Source organism: Centroberyx affinis, unplaced genomic scaffold (genome assembly GCF_046629955.1).
Source record: "Centroberyx affinis isolate AG114_WGS23_722 - 3 ecotype Tasmania unplaced genomic scaffold, CSIRO-AGI_Caff_v1 ptg005304l_1, whole genome shotgun sequence".
NCBI classification, from domain to species: Eukaryota; Metazoa; Chordata; class Actinopteri; order Beryciformes; family Berycidae; genus Centroberyx; species Centroberyx affinis.
The window spans coordinates 122,161-136,292 of record NW_027282644.1 but is presented as its reverse complement, the minus strand read 5'-3'; the positions used below and the strand labels follow the sequence as shown (position 1 = coordinate 136,292).

Below are 14,132 nucleotides of genomic sequence, written 5' to 3'. Positions count from 1 at the left end.
GACTGATTACCAACAGGGCCCGCAGAGCCGCATCATACATCCCAAGGCCAACTGAGCCTCACTCCAAAACACCATATTCACCATTTGAAAGAAAACTGACGCCTACTCTCTCAAAATGATTTATGGCATGGAGGAAAGGCACATTATGGGTTACTGTTAAAGTTATGAGTCATCTTACAACCAACACTTACAAAATAGATTTAGAAATTTAGAATTGAGAAATGCTATCTGGTGTGTTTCTGGTAGTAAAATTCTTCCAACGAACCCCTAATGCTGTTATTTTACATCAAATTATGTTAGAAATGCGAGGCAAGTATTGTATTGTACACTGACTGTGCAGAATGTGTCTCAAATCTGTTCGCCAATTCTGCCTTTTTCTCCCCTACGGTATTACTTTATTACCATCTGAAATCAGTATGTGAATAAGTTTTAGATTAGATGTGATTAGATGAAATTTTAATGATCCCCGTGTGGAAACTGGGGCATTGCAGCAGCAACGAAAAGGATATACAGGTAAGAATGGTACAAATAGAGAATACTGAAGGCAATAAATAATTACAACAAAGGAACATATTGAGGTATTAATACAACATATCCAGAAATAGATTTGACGGTCACCTGCAGTCCTTGGCCATCCACTGTGACTGAGTTGGCTCTCTGCATCTTCCCTCGGCTGGACTGGCTGGATCTGGAGTCTTTCCTCACCGTCGACTGCCTTTCCTGGGGTCAAAGGGCAAACAGTAAGGTTATTAAAAGAGCAAGAAATCACTATTTGGAAAAAGCGACTCCTACTCTTACAAAATGATTGATAGGACAAAAACGTTTAAATTTCTAAGACACAAGGTAACTTATGTCCTCAGTTGGCAAAATGATTACACTTTTAAAAACTGGATCCTTTGTTTTATAGATATTGAATGAGGAAATTCAGGTACTGATTTTTTTCTGAAATGGACATGTAGCACTTTGGAAGTAATCTTCAAATACTGATCGGGTACTGTCATTTCAGCACTCTATGAGAAAAATATGACGGTCACATCCTATGTAACACACGAGGCCAGATTCACTCTGCCATGGGAGTGCTGGCCAGTGAGTGGCGAAGCTCACCAGAACGACGGGGCAGATAGTGTTTGGGGGCAGGATGTGATCCTTCAGGGGTCCACAGTCACACTCAGGTTTCACATGGGAGGCACACTTGTTATGGAGCTGGAGGAGGTGGCAAAAGTTATTAACAGCCAACTTGTGTCAATAACACAATGTGTTCAACTGTACATTTCAGGTACATTCACAGGCATTATTTGCATTACATGTGTCGCTGCCTTTATTTTATGTTCTATTGCCTTGCAACCGCAAACAAGTGTTCCTGGGTGTAAATTGGTGGAATGACTTGAGAGGCATCAAGGTGCAAAAAAATAAACCCTAAACAACAAGAAGCAGTGGGAATATAATGAGGAGGTGGCTGCCTCTCCTCAGGTGGCGGCGTACCGTGATTTGGCACCACACACAGTGCAGCCCAGTCAGGCCCTGGTAACACTTAATGGTTTTGTGACACTTGTCACACTTGGTGGGGCAGTTCCCCTCCACCCAGAAATGATGCATTACCTGTGGAGAGAGGGAGAGACGGCATACAGGGGAGGAAAGAAGTGAGAAAAGGAAGATGTATACAAAGGAAAGTGGCGCGACATTGAAAGAAAGCAACGAAAGAAAACAAGAAAAAAGAAAGAAAGAAAGAAAGACAGCAAGCAAAGAAAGAAAGAGAGAAAGCAAGAAAGCAAGAAGGAAAGAAAGAAAGAAAGCAAGAAAGTCAGCAAGGACAGCAGGAAAGAAAGCAAGAAAGAAAGAAAGAAAGAAAAAGAAAGAAAGAAAGAAAGAAAGAAAGACCAACTCAAACGAGGCCAGTCAAACAATGCTGTCTGTGTATGGGGCCTGTCTTTAAACCAGGCTTATCCTTGTAATTAGCAATGCTGAGTAGCAGATTGAGTTGTTTTAATTCCATTAGAGGAAGAGAAGCCCTCGGCCTAAGCTCCGTGGAGCATCGCTGATCCAAGCGTGCCGACTGGTAAACACTCCAATTGGACGCACCTCCGTGTTTTTCTTGGACTTGACATAGGTTTTGATGCACGACGGCGGGGCGCGGGCCACGCAGCGCTCATGGACCGTGTACTTGCAGACTGGGGAAGAAGAAAGAAGAAACGCAGTTCAATTCTGTCAACTTGGAAGAAGAGACAAAATGAGGAAAGAAAACAGCCGTCATTTCATACTGTATGGTGACCATTTATTGTAATGTGATATAAGCTTTACAAACCTATCCATATCACACAGGGAGCACAAAGTAATAAGTGATATACACTCAGGTTCGACTGACAAGGGTTTTTTGAAGGCCGATACAGATACTGATATTTTTCTATTGAAGGTGCCGATAGCCGATATTTTGCTCAGGAGGCTGGGAAGCTTCTTAGCTTCTGATGTTAAAGACAGTAGTTTTGGGTCTTCTAGTCATGAGGGAAAAGAGATCCAAGACACTCCTCCTTACTCTTCCTTACCCTGATGAAGGCCATGGGCTGGAAACACGTTGGGCACAGTTTTTAAACTTTTCATACTGAATAGCCAAATAGAATAAAGGCCTTTTTAAGCTATTTTGGAGTGCCTTGGGTCTCTTTTTGCATTCAATTTTGCCATTTTCATGCCATAAATTGACAAGTATTCAGCGTTTACCCTGAGCATTTTATTCGTGGCAAGGTGGAAAAGCCTCTGACACAGCATTTAGACCATCATGTGACACTAAAACACTCCAATGAAAAATACTAATATAACTTTTTTTTTTTTAGGTTTAGCAGCTTTTCAAATCATTTCAATTCAATGGTAGAGGAAACTCTGGGATACATTACTGCCTTTAAATGAAGAATTAATTAACCACAAAACATTACCGAACAATTAAATGAATAAATAAAATGTGCAGAGAAACAGAAATAAATAAAGGTAAATATCGGCCCAATATATTGGCAAATTGATATATCAGTCGAACTCTAACACACACACTGCTGCTCTAAACATAATGGTAAGTGTGTTACTCACATGAGCAGCAGAGGCCCTGCTTCCCCAGTCCAATCAGCATGTTGAGACACAGGTTGCAGTAGGCCGGCTTGTTGAAGTGCTTCAGCCTCCACACATGATGCCCGTCGTCTTTCACATTCTGCAGGGAGAGGTATTGACTGAATGATTAACCGATTGACTGACAGACTCACTGATTCATTCATTCATTTTATATTCTGGAGGCGGAATCAACGACTAAACGTTTGATTGATTCATTTGTCGATTAGACGGTTGGTTGTTTCACTGGTTGACTGTTTACAAAAGCATTTTTATTTACTTTAGACCACTTCCAGGCAGGTTCTCCTGATACAGTAAAGACCGGAGCCGCTGTCTTCCCTGGATAGTAATATTCATTCATAAATAAAATGAAACACATGATATGGATTTCTATTGTTGTATACTGAGTGTAGGCAGTCAACTAAGTCCTCTTGGGAGCATCAGCACCAGACAGAAGCTGATCAAATGCTTCCATCTAGTGGGCAAAGTTTGAAGTGAAGACAGGAGTGGTGGCGTTGGATTAGTCTGTGGATTATAAATCAGCAGCAGGGATGTGGATGTGATAACACAGCGGTTCTCAACCCGTGAGGGATGATTTATGGAACGTGAAAACATGTATTACTAACATTTTAAACTTTTTTAAAGTAGTGTTTATCTTGGTGAGATATGGCCTCTGTTTGTGAAATAATGAATATTTGTAGGCTCTAGTCTTCTAATAGTCTAGAATGGGAAAATAATTTGGTGACAAAGTTCACTATACATTCACAGTGATGTTTTACACTTCAGTAACTTCAGTAACAATGGCAGAATGAAGTTAAATGAGCCATTAGATAACAGATGTAATGACATTCCTGTGCCTAGAAGTGCTAGGAAAAGAAAAAAAGAGAAATGAGAGCTAAGGAGAGAGATAAAGTGAATTTACACTTGCAGAGGGGAAACGTGCGAGAGCAGACAGCTTCATTTTTGGGGGCTGATGAGCCAAAAAGGTGGAAAACCATAAGATGTCAGTATAAAAATAGCAACATGTTTCAAATTATCAGTTGTAAATGGGTGCTGGATTCACAGAAACAAATTGAACATTTAGCCAGGTCAGGTTGACCGAGCAGCACTTTTCATCAACGCCACGCTTCACACTCAATTTCACACATTTGTACCTGGTAGCTCCCCAGTGCAGCCACAGTCTGCTGTTGGCCTGTAAACAGCTCTGCTGGGCCAGATGGAGGTTAAGTGCCTTGCTCAGAGGCACATGGCAGTTGTTAAGGGAGTAGAGAGTCTTACTCATTTTCTTCCCCTCCCTTCTGAGGTTTTTCCCGATGGTCCAGGGAGTTGAACCAGTAATCTCGTAGTCACAAGCCTGCCTCTCTAACCTTTAGGCTGCCACTGCCACAACATGCACTTCATCATAATACTTTCATCACTGGATTTAGTTTGAATTAATTTGTTTCCTTTACCCTTTATTTTAAGCATTCTCTTACACTGCCAGTCAAAAGTTTGGACTCACCCGATTGAATGTACTATGTTTTTCATTATCTTAAAGCCATTTTGACCTAAAGGTTTATGCTTAAATGCTTGAAACTTGTTTCTTAGACAAATATAAATAGTGAAGTTGATGCCTATGTATGAATTTCTTTCCAAAGCCTTTGCCTTTCCATCAAGGCAAAGGGTGGCTACTTAAAATAATCTAAAATATAAGATTTGATTTGTTTAACACTTTTTTAGTAGTGTATCTTATCATTGATTATTTGTACTGTATTGCTTCCTTGTGAGGACCCCGGAAAGACTAGCTGTCATTCATTTGGCAAATTGGGGATCCTAATAAAACAATAAAACAATCAGGTCAGTTTTAAACCACTCTCTGATGCCAAGCATGCTCTCCACAGTTTAACTTTATTTTACCACTGTGAAGGCTTCAGCTATGAAGGCTAAAAAGCCTCATTCTGAGGCCAAAAAAGGAAATGACAAAGCAGTTTTCACTGCTCTCATTAGCTTGCTTACTCGTCTTTATTGTGAAAATGACTTAATTGTTTATGTCAGTTACAGGCCACCGTACCCCAAGGGGGCAGGAGGGGCGTGTGTGTGCAAATGGCATGTGTAGGAGGAGATAGGTTCTGCCAATGTTGTTGCAATTCCTACTGATGGCCAGTAGAGGCTGATAGAGGACAAAGATCACTTAATGCCCCTTTAACTAAGAGTCCACATTCCCTAAGTTAGAGTCTTTAGATGATGAGACTGTAAAACATCACTCAGTAGAAAATAAAATGGACTTATAGCTCTTTGTCTGAAAGTTTAGGTTTAGTTTATTTGCATGTCCATACTAAAGCAACTGACAAGCAAAGAGAAAAGATGACAAAGACACAATTGAATGTCACAACACAAACCAGGGAAATCAATACAAATATCCCCCTGCTAGCAAATATCAATGTTTTTCCTGCTGACTCACCGTCTCCAGGCCCAGCAGCACCAGCAGTGGGATGGTGGTCATGCCTCCCTGGATCCACTCCTCCAGTGACACTGTGCCGTCGCGGTCATAGTCAATCTCCTGCATCATTTCCTGCAGGATCTATAAACAAAAACAATCAGTCAGAAAAACCCTAAGGGGTGGGGAGATCATTATAAGGGGGTCACAAGATGATTTATGGAATCTGAAAAAACATATTTCTAATACACAAATGTGTTAAATGTTAATAATCTTTGTGATAAAAGCCTTCTCTCCTGAAATCATGAATATTTTCAGCCCCTAGGCTTCTTCCAATTAGCAATTAAGTAAAATAGCTTGACAAGGGAAAATAAAAATCATCATTTAGCATCAAAGTTCACTATTCTGCTTGTTTACATCTACAGGTAGCAAAGGGTTGTGAGTAAGGAACTGTTGGAATAAAAAACAACTATTTCTTTCTTTTCAGCCATCAGAAATTAGATATCTGTTAACAAGCCGATTGAGAGACACTAGAGTTTTGCTTTACAATAAACTCATTTGGTTCCACAACATTTAAGAGAGAGGGGGGACTTCTTCTATAATGGCTGCCACTGACATATTATTACTAATTTCTTTCTTACTGGTTTCAGTTCAGTCACATCCCACTCCAGGTACTCAGCCACATGCATCATCTGGGAGATAATGTGCTCCAGCTCCTGCAGTGAGACCACAGACAGTCATTACAGGCATGAAAATACAGTATTTACCTTACTGTATATTGCAGCCTACAAGTTGATGTCACTCTCAAATGTATTTGGCTTAAATGGACTGATAAACAGCGTGTAATAGCAGGTTGGGAATGTCATTCTTCGGCAAAGAAGAGTTGCACAGTGCTAAACAAAGGCAGTGTGGGAAGCGCTCCGAGGTTGATGGTTTAATTACAATGGTTGCTCATTTTTTGGGAGGGAGGGGAGGGGGGTTGCAATTATTGTCTAGCGGCAGACTGAGTCACTATGATGCATTTTGGACTACTCTAATATGTCAAGTAGGTATCACTTGTAGTCTGTGTCGAGTCATAGTCGAGTGTAAATGATGAGTTTCATTTCAAAATGAGATATCATGCACTTGAAAAAAGGGACAATGACTCGAGTGCAGAGATGAAAGTAATGCTCATGTTAGAAAAAACCTTTAACTTGTTAGTTATTTGAAGAGCTTTACCTTCAAAATACTAACGTTTTTGCGGATGGAGCCAGTATTTGAACATTTGAGCAACCAATCTCAAATAACACTATTTTTCTGAAAACAGAGAGTGTATTGGAATGAAACCTTTCAAGTGTTTCTCAGTGATGAATGTGAAGAAGAATCGTTCTTTACCGAGCTGTCCAAAGACCCGTTCCCATCTGTGTCATAGAGGCGAAACATAACTGTGGAGATAAAAAAAAAAAACACGTCAGGCTATAAAAACCCGGGTACTCTTTACTCTTCTCACCCTTTGAAGTGAATAGTAAAAAAGTCTACAGCAGTGTTGACAGGAGAAGCCACTGCTCTCGTTAATAAAACCCTTTTCCTGTGTGAATGTCACTGTGTGTTTCGCTGCACTATACAAGGCAATAAAACAGACCCATCACACAACACTTGTAGGTATCTGAATGCGGCAACATTAACTGCCCCCCAATCACCACTCAAATGTGTAACCATGGCAACAGACGGCTCGCACACCGCAGCCGTGATTGGCTATCGCTTAACGACGCTGTGACGCGTCAACAGTCCTCAGTCTGAACGTAACAGAGTCGTGACAACAACAACAACACCACCACCCCTGGCTGCAGATCATTTCCATAATAATGGCTATACTTAGAGGTGCTCCAGTCCCAGGTCACACCATGGAGATCCGCTCCCCCCCCCCCCCTCCCCATCTTCCTCTTTCAGTGCAGTAGTGGTGCAGAGAGGAGGGTGGCTGGTGATTTCATATAGAGCTGACGTCATACGGCGGTTAGTCAGGCCGCTAACGAGGAGCTAATTACCAGCTTCCTGTGGGAGTGTGGCCCGGTGGGGCGAAGGGAAGGGGAAGTGATGTCGGTGCCTGGTGGTGGGTGGGTGGAGGCTGGCTGCCGGTGGAGCTGGGAGGTGTTTGTGGTGACCCAAAACGGCCCAAGAAAGGCGGTAGTGTGCAGAGGAAGGCGAGGATTAGTCTTTAACCTCTGACTCTGCAGTATAAGTGGGTTAGACTCAGTAAAATCTGTCTAGACTGAAGACCAAAGGGGGCCGAGCGTTCTCCATTAGAGACTAGGCGGGATAAATCAGTTCAGTCTTTTAAATCTCTTCCTGAAACCCTTTTTTAGAATAAGAAAATGGATGGGAAGTCTTTGTAAATATACATCCAGTCAAAGCCAGTAGTTCTCTGATGAAAGCCAGACTGGGCCAGACGTGTTGGTACAAATGTTTTTAATCTATGTGAAATAAAGGCTTTTTAATTTTTGTAATGAGACAGTGCCTTGGACTATTTTGTTGCTGGGAAGTACTGTTTTTGACTGGATCTAAATATATATTTTAAAAGACTTCCTATGCATTGGAATAATTCACCTGTTACCTACATCTAAAGAGCACCTGTCCATTCTACACTAAAGACGCAAAGCAGCACACAATGAAATTGCTTTCTGCAACAATTCTTATTGACTCATTTTTACTGACTACTTTCTATGTAATCTCTTGTTTTTATGTGACATCTTCTCTCTTTATAAGCCGCTTTATAAACTTTATTTATGAAAGCCTGTTATACAAATAAAGTTGATCATTAGTATTACTATTAAAACGATAAACGCACCTGAAACTATAGATATGTGGAAAACATTAACCTAGGCTGTTTCACACTGACATATCATCCTCCCTAAGACTGCTGAATCCGTTTTCTGACGTGGTTTCCCTTCAGCTTCTCTTTCTTCTAGTATTGTAGATTTCACCAATGTTGGATTTCTAGGGAATTTGTTTGCTTCAGATAATCCCCATGATGAGAAATGAAAGCATCATTCACCTCAACACATTTACTACACAAGCTGTATAGTGAAATCAAAGCAGTTCTCAAAGAAACCAGCAGAGGGAACCGTCCACTACTAAAACAGATCTGCGTGGACCAAAGAGGAGAGAAACAAGGAGGCAGGGAGGAGATGCTCTACAAGCCATCATCCATGGTTAAATCAGTGATGTGCTCACACACAGGCAGCACCATCTGAATTATTTAGTCATCCCTATGCTTAATGAGTGCTCCTCTTCTGAATAATTCAGCAGATGGATGAGAATTATAGCAACATAGAAAAAGTCTGATGTCCAATTAAGCAATGTAACCTTGTGAATAAATGATGGGATAAGTGGAATAAAGAGATGTGGATAGATGTGTCAGTAAACTGTAAACACGAGGCTCTAAACAGCCGTTAGGAGAAGCTTTGTGGGAGAAAGAGAGAGAGAGTCTGATTAATGAATTTACTCATCAAAAAAAACATACAAGAACTCCAGCTGGAAGGCGTCTTCAAAAATACAAATCTAAGAATGATCAAGGATAATATAATAAAGCTTGAAAGATTATTTCTAAAGTGGTCCTTGAGAGAGAGAGAGAGAGAGAGAGAGAGAGACAGGGAGAGAGAGAGAGAGAGAGAGAGAGAGAGATAGCAGAGTTTAATACATTGGATTTACTTCATAACATGAAAGAATGTATGCTCCCGTCAGAAGACACCTTCGAGAACAGTAATCTAAAATTATCAAGGATAACAACAAAGCTTATTTCCATTATGGTCCTTGAGAGAAAGCAACAGCACTGTGAGTTTTATTGAATTTACTTGTGAATCATCAAAGGAAATACCAGAGAAAACTCATTACTCAGACTCATACAAACACAGAGAATGAGACAGAGACAGAAAGAACAAGATACCCAGCAAATATTTTGACGTTGAATAGATGTTGACAGCTTGCACCAACGCTGAAAGCCATTTTAGATATTGTGCCAAAATGAAAAGTTGAGACAACATCTGTAGTCGTAAATATCTTCCTGGTATCAGTTCAAAACTGTTTCCAAAGCTGTTATCATTATCATATTCTGAAAATGTTGTGCTTGTTAGGGTTGACGTTGAACCTGCATGTCATGTAAAGTAGATTAGAGTTTAGTGATACAAACAGAGCTGCTCTGGAGGCAGAAATAATCTTACCAGTGTTTCAGAGCGCAAGTTGACTGGTAAACTTGGATGTCGAAAAAGGAATTCTGGCCAAGACACAAATAAAATTGTGTATGTGGCAATCGCTTTTTTCATTCCTTCATGACCATGGCATTCATGATGTTGAAAGCTCAGCAGCTAGCTAACTAGCTTACCTAGATAGCTATAGGCTAGTAAGGCTAGTTTGAACTTGGAAGGTCAGCTAGGCTAACTAGTTAACCTAACTTATTTCAGTTATTAGCAAGAGCGCTAGGCTTCATAATATTAGCTTCTTCCTCTCTTAGCTCTTGTCTTTTTCACTGGGCTTCAGTCTGATGTTACTTTGCCCGAAGAACTGTTGTTCGTTGGCTCCGCCCATACTCTCAACCAATGAGACTATTTCTGCCTCCAGAGCAGCTCTGTGTCCGAGAAAAATTTGTGAAACTCGGGGCATCCTAGTTACTCAGTTAGCTAAGGCAACTACCACTTGTCCATCTCTCTATCAAATAAAGGCAAAAATGCCCAACACGTACTGTATGTTTGTATAACTAAAACCACAATATGCATAAACTTAAATAGCAGGACTTGGCCACCTCCTGTTCATCGCTGTCCGTCAAAAGCTTGCTGGGTATAATGTCAGAATGGAGAGGTCATGTGACGAGGGACTCACACTCCAGCTTGTCCTCGGGACGCCCGCCCTCCAGCAGCGAGAGGTAGCACACGATGTCCTTCAGCTGCACCGTGTCCAGAGGCCGGGGCGGCGCCGGCAGCTTCAGAGGGGTCGAGGTGCCTTTGATCAGCTTCAGTCCTGCAGGGAGACGCAGACGAAAGGTCAAAACATCCTCCACAATGCCTCTAATGTTGGCTCAATGACCCACTGGGAGAGGATGCTTGACATTAGTCATACAGTTGGATTGATTAGTGGTGTGGGTGGTGTCCAGTTCACCAACACAAAGCTGAAAACTGACTTGCTGATTTTTATGGTATGTAGTCTAGTTTTAGCCTCATAACAAAGGCCAAGACAATGCTTTGTGTTTGGAGCATGGCTGTATTCTTGTACTAGTGCATTTATCGCAGTCATAAAAAGATTGGGGATGCAGCTTTCTTCAATTAAGCCGCCAAACTGTGGAACACTACCAACAGACGAGTTCATCTGTTTAACTTGGCAACACTTTTCTAACTTTTAATTAACATTGCCCTTTACAGTGTTTTTTATTCTTCTGTTTTATTGTTTGCTTGCCATTCTATTTTTGATTTAGAAATTTTAATGTCATGTAATGCTTTTAATCAATTTACTATTTATAGAATACATTTATTGTTTTAATCAATCTATTTTATGTAAAGCACTCTGAGTTGCATCTATGTATGAATGTGCTATATAAATTAACTTATTTTTTGGGGGGAAATAAGGTATTCTCACCTGTTTGTCTAGCATTTACTTTATTCCCTACCATGCATGTTAATGCTTTTGCACATTGTGTATGTTTAGAGGATGGTGTAAGCCAGCTATCTATTATCTACTATCTATTATGTCAAAAACACCATTGTGCACTAAATACTGAATGTACACAAGTGAAACTGCTACCAATCTTGTTGTCGCACAACAATAATCTCATCAAAGAGCTAATTGGCCAAGAAAACCAGTGTATTCCCTTAACCTAGTGGTCATCTACACAGCAATAAACTCTACACTTAAAGAAGTAATTGAAGTGTTTCATTGCAAAATGAGTTGTTTGGGAAAATAAACCCGTCAGTGATATTATGAGAGTACAGGCAGGCGCGCTTGTGTGCAGAGTGCAGTGGTTTATGGCAGACAGCACTCATTAACTCCCCTATCTGCACTCAGATAAACAACAAGGGCAGGCTGAGGTGGCGTGAGGGCTCATGGTTAACAAAACCGGATCAATGAGAACCAATCAACACGTGCAAACAGGCTACACTGATCCCGTGCCACACATGCTCCGTGGGGCAAACGGGGAAAACAACAGAATACACACACAGGAACTGAAGCGTCATGTACAGGGATGCAGTGGAGGGTAAACCGACCTAAACTGAATTACACTGAATGTACAAAATACTAAAGGGACACCTACACTTTTCATGAAGTACACTGATGAAGTGAATCCAGGCAAAAGCAATTATCCCTTATTGATTTCCCTTATTAAATCAATACCGATCACAGAGGAGGAGATGTAGATAAAGAGAAGCAGACGAGTAAGAAAAGGATTTTTAAACTTTGAGACAATTGAGATGTGGATTGTGCAAAAGGGGCTGCAACTCAATATCAGGAAGACGTCCCTAATATTTGGTATATTCACTGTATAGTATACATTCTAACCAATAGCATCAAATGATGTAGGCTAAGTTATATGAGGAGAAAATAATGAAAATGAAAATAAAGCAATGTTTTTCTGAAAATATACTTGCTTTTTATTTCTTCTGGTGGTTGTTGGCTTTATGATGATCACTGACTAGAGGTCATAGTTGGCTGATCTTTTAATTCCCCACTACATCACTGGTCATGTAGTGCTTTAAGGAAAATTTATCAAATAAAAATGATGCAATGATGTTTTTTAGGTTTGAAATTAAACCAGAGTCTTAGTTCATAAAGCTGAATCCTACGGCCGTTATTAGCCTAATGAGCAAAGATTACACATGATGATGCAACTTAACTTCAAGTCCTTCCTTTCAAGTCTCCTGTTTGCCAGCACTACTACTACTATGCAGTTCTGTCACTGAAAAGCTCACAATTTGATAATACAGGTGATGGTATTTGAAGGTGCAGGTTTGTGTTTGCATGAATTAACTTGTCCTCGGGTCAGGTTACATATCACACGAGTTTGGGGTTAGTAGAAGATTAGAAATAATCACATGTTGCACCAGAGGCGTTTGCTTTAATGTCAGTTCTGTTGGGAGGTATTTGAGAATGTTTCTTCAAGGAGTTTTTTGTAGCAGTGAGATGTGATCATTTTGGTTCCTGGCCTTGTCCCTCTGCTATTTTCGAAGGCATTTGCAATTCATTTTACGACACTTACATCATTATATGAGGACTAATTGTATATATTTTCATCATCAGCTGACACTGGAGAAGGTGTATAAAGATGGCGTGTCCCTGGTGTAGTCACACAACCACATTCCCAAGCTGAAAGTGTTGATGTCTGAATGCTTTACATTACAGGGTGGGTGGGTAATAAAATCAAATCAGGTGGACATCAACCATCATGATGCACCTGACTTACTAGGCAGAACTAAGCAGAAAGCCAGGAAGGGGGCGAGTCTCGACGGTGCAGGAAAAGTGGCGATCTAACACGGCATTTTAACATCAACAAATCATTACCACATTAACTTTGAGAGATTAGTATAATTACTGTAAACAAACAAGACCATTGAATAAGAATCACTGCATATTACATTGTGTGCAACCAGGTCGGATTTGGTGAGAAATCTGCTGGATTGCTTTATGGCACAAAACAGGAATGAGGCGCTGTTCTTCCAACTGAGCTAAAGCTTTCAGATGGAAAAATCACTTCCAACATGTTTATCCTCTTCAGTAAAGTGAAAGAGAAAACAAACACACGGAAAGTGACACCAGGGTGGGGGAGGAGGGGGGCAATTAGCAACATGTTGTGACAGGAAGCAAGAGGGTTTATGGGAAATTTGTCTTAATTTTAAGATACACTACCACTAATAATAGCACTGGCATGAGATAGAGGCTACCAATTATCTTGACCATGGTCTCATTTGTTTAATTATACCAAGATATACTTGAACCAATTAACAATATATTCATTATTAAAAATTATCCAGGTAGCACCTTTGATCAACATGTAGATTTGATCCTATCTGGCATCTGACATTTCAGTGACTCAATTAAATAATGATGAAGCTGACTGAAGGCTCTTTAGCCGATGTGGCAAGAACAAGTAGAAATGCTCAGTAGAAATGCTGTGAGAAGATGAAATAAGTGATGAAAATTGGCTTCAGGCTGCTTTTTAGGAGCAAACAACACAGGCTGCACCTATTTCTTATGTATATCAGTGACTACAAGACCCCAAAAATGGTGTGCGCATAACTTCACAGTTTGTTAGTGTAATGATTATATTTATACACTTACCAGAGACTCTGGGTTTGTCAGATGATGAAGGACTGGGTTTGGGTCCCTTGTTGCTAAACGACAGGAAGAGGTGTTGACAGAACTCCTCAGGGAGTTCGCTCTCCAAGAAGGTCTGCATGAAGACCTTGAAGCCCTCAAAGTCAATCTCCTAAAACGAGAGAGAAACAACACGCTGGTTTGTATCACTTATCAACAGGAGCGCTGAGCCGCAGTTTACCAAAGCGTTCACGGCCTTAAAGGCTTAAATAAAATACAGCCAATTTTCAATATTAACTTACTATGTCTGTTTTTCTGCTTTGGGGAAATCTGTGGTCGTTAGCAAAATGTTCCAGAA

The 14,132-nt window shown here is 40.6% G+C and overlaps 1 protein-coding gene across 5 annotated transcripts in view; it reads right to left on the bottom strand.

The window, feature by feature from the left end:
* The window catches only part of dgkb (diacylglycerol kinase, beta), a 63,190-nt gene that overhangs the window by 42,206 nt on the left and 6,852 nt on the right, over positions 1 to 14,132 (bottom strand). For 2 of the 5 annotated variants that reach the window (XM_071546524.1, XM_071546525.1), the window contains 10 exons: positions 13,799 to 13,946; positions 10,355 to 10,492; positions 6,878 to 6,927; positions 6,145 to 6,219; positions 5,528 to 5,647; positions 3,073 to 3,190; positions 2,080 to 2,168; positions 1,483 to 1,599; positions 1,076 to 1,203; positions 619 to 727 (listed from right to left, as the gene is read on the bottom strand). In XM_071546524.1, coding sequence (XP_071402625.1) covers positions 619 to 727; positions 1,076 to 1,203; positions 1,483 to 1,599; positions 2,080 to 2,168; positions 3,073 to 3,190; positions 5,528 to 5,647; positions 6,145 to 6,219; positions 6,878 to 6,927; positions 10,355 to 10,492; positions 13,799 to 13,946 — 1,092 coding nt within the window. Of the gene's footprint in view, positions 1 to 618; positions 728 to 1,075; positions 1,204 to 1,482; positions 1,600 to 2,079; positions 2,169 to 3,072; positions 3,191 to 5,527; positions 5,648 to 6,144; positions 6,220 to 6,877; positions 6,928 to 10,354; positions 10,493 to 13,798; positions 13,947 to 14,132 lie in introns of those variants that run through there. The other 3 variants (XM_071546526.1, XM_071546527.1, XM_071546528.1) reach the window with 2 other exon arrangements.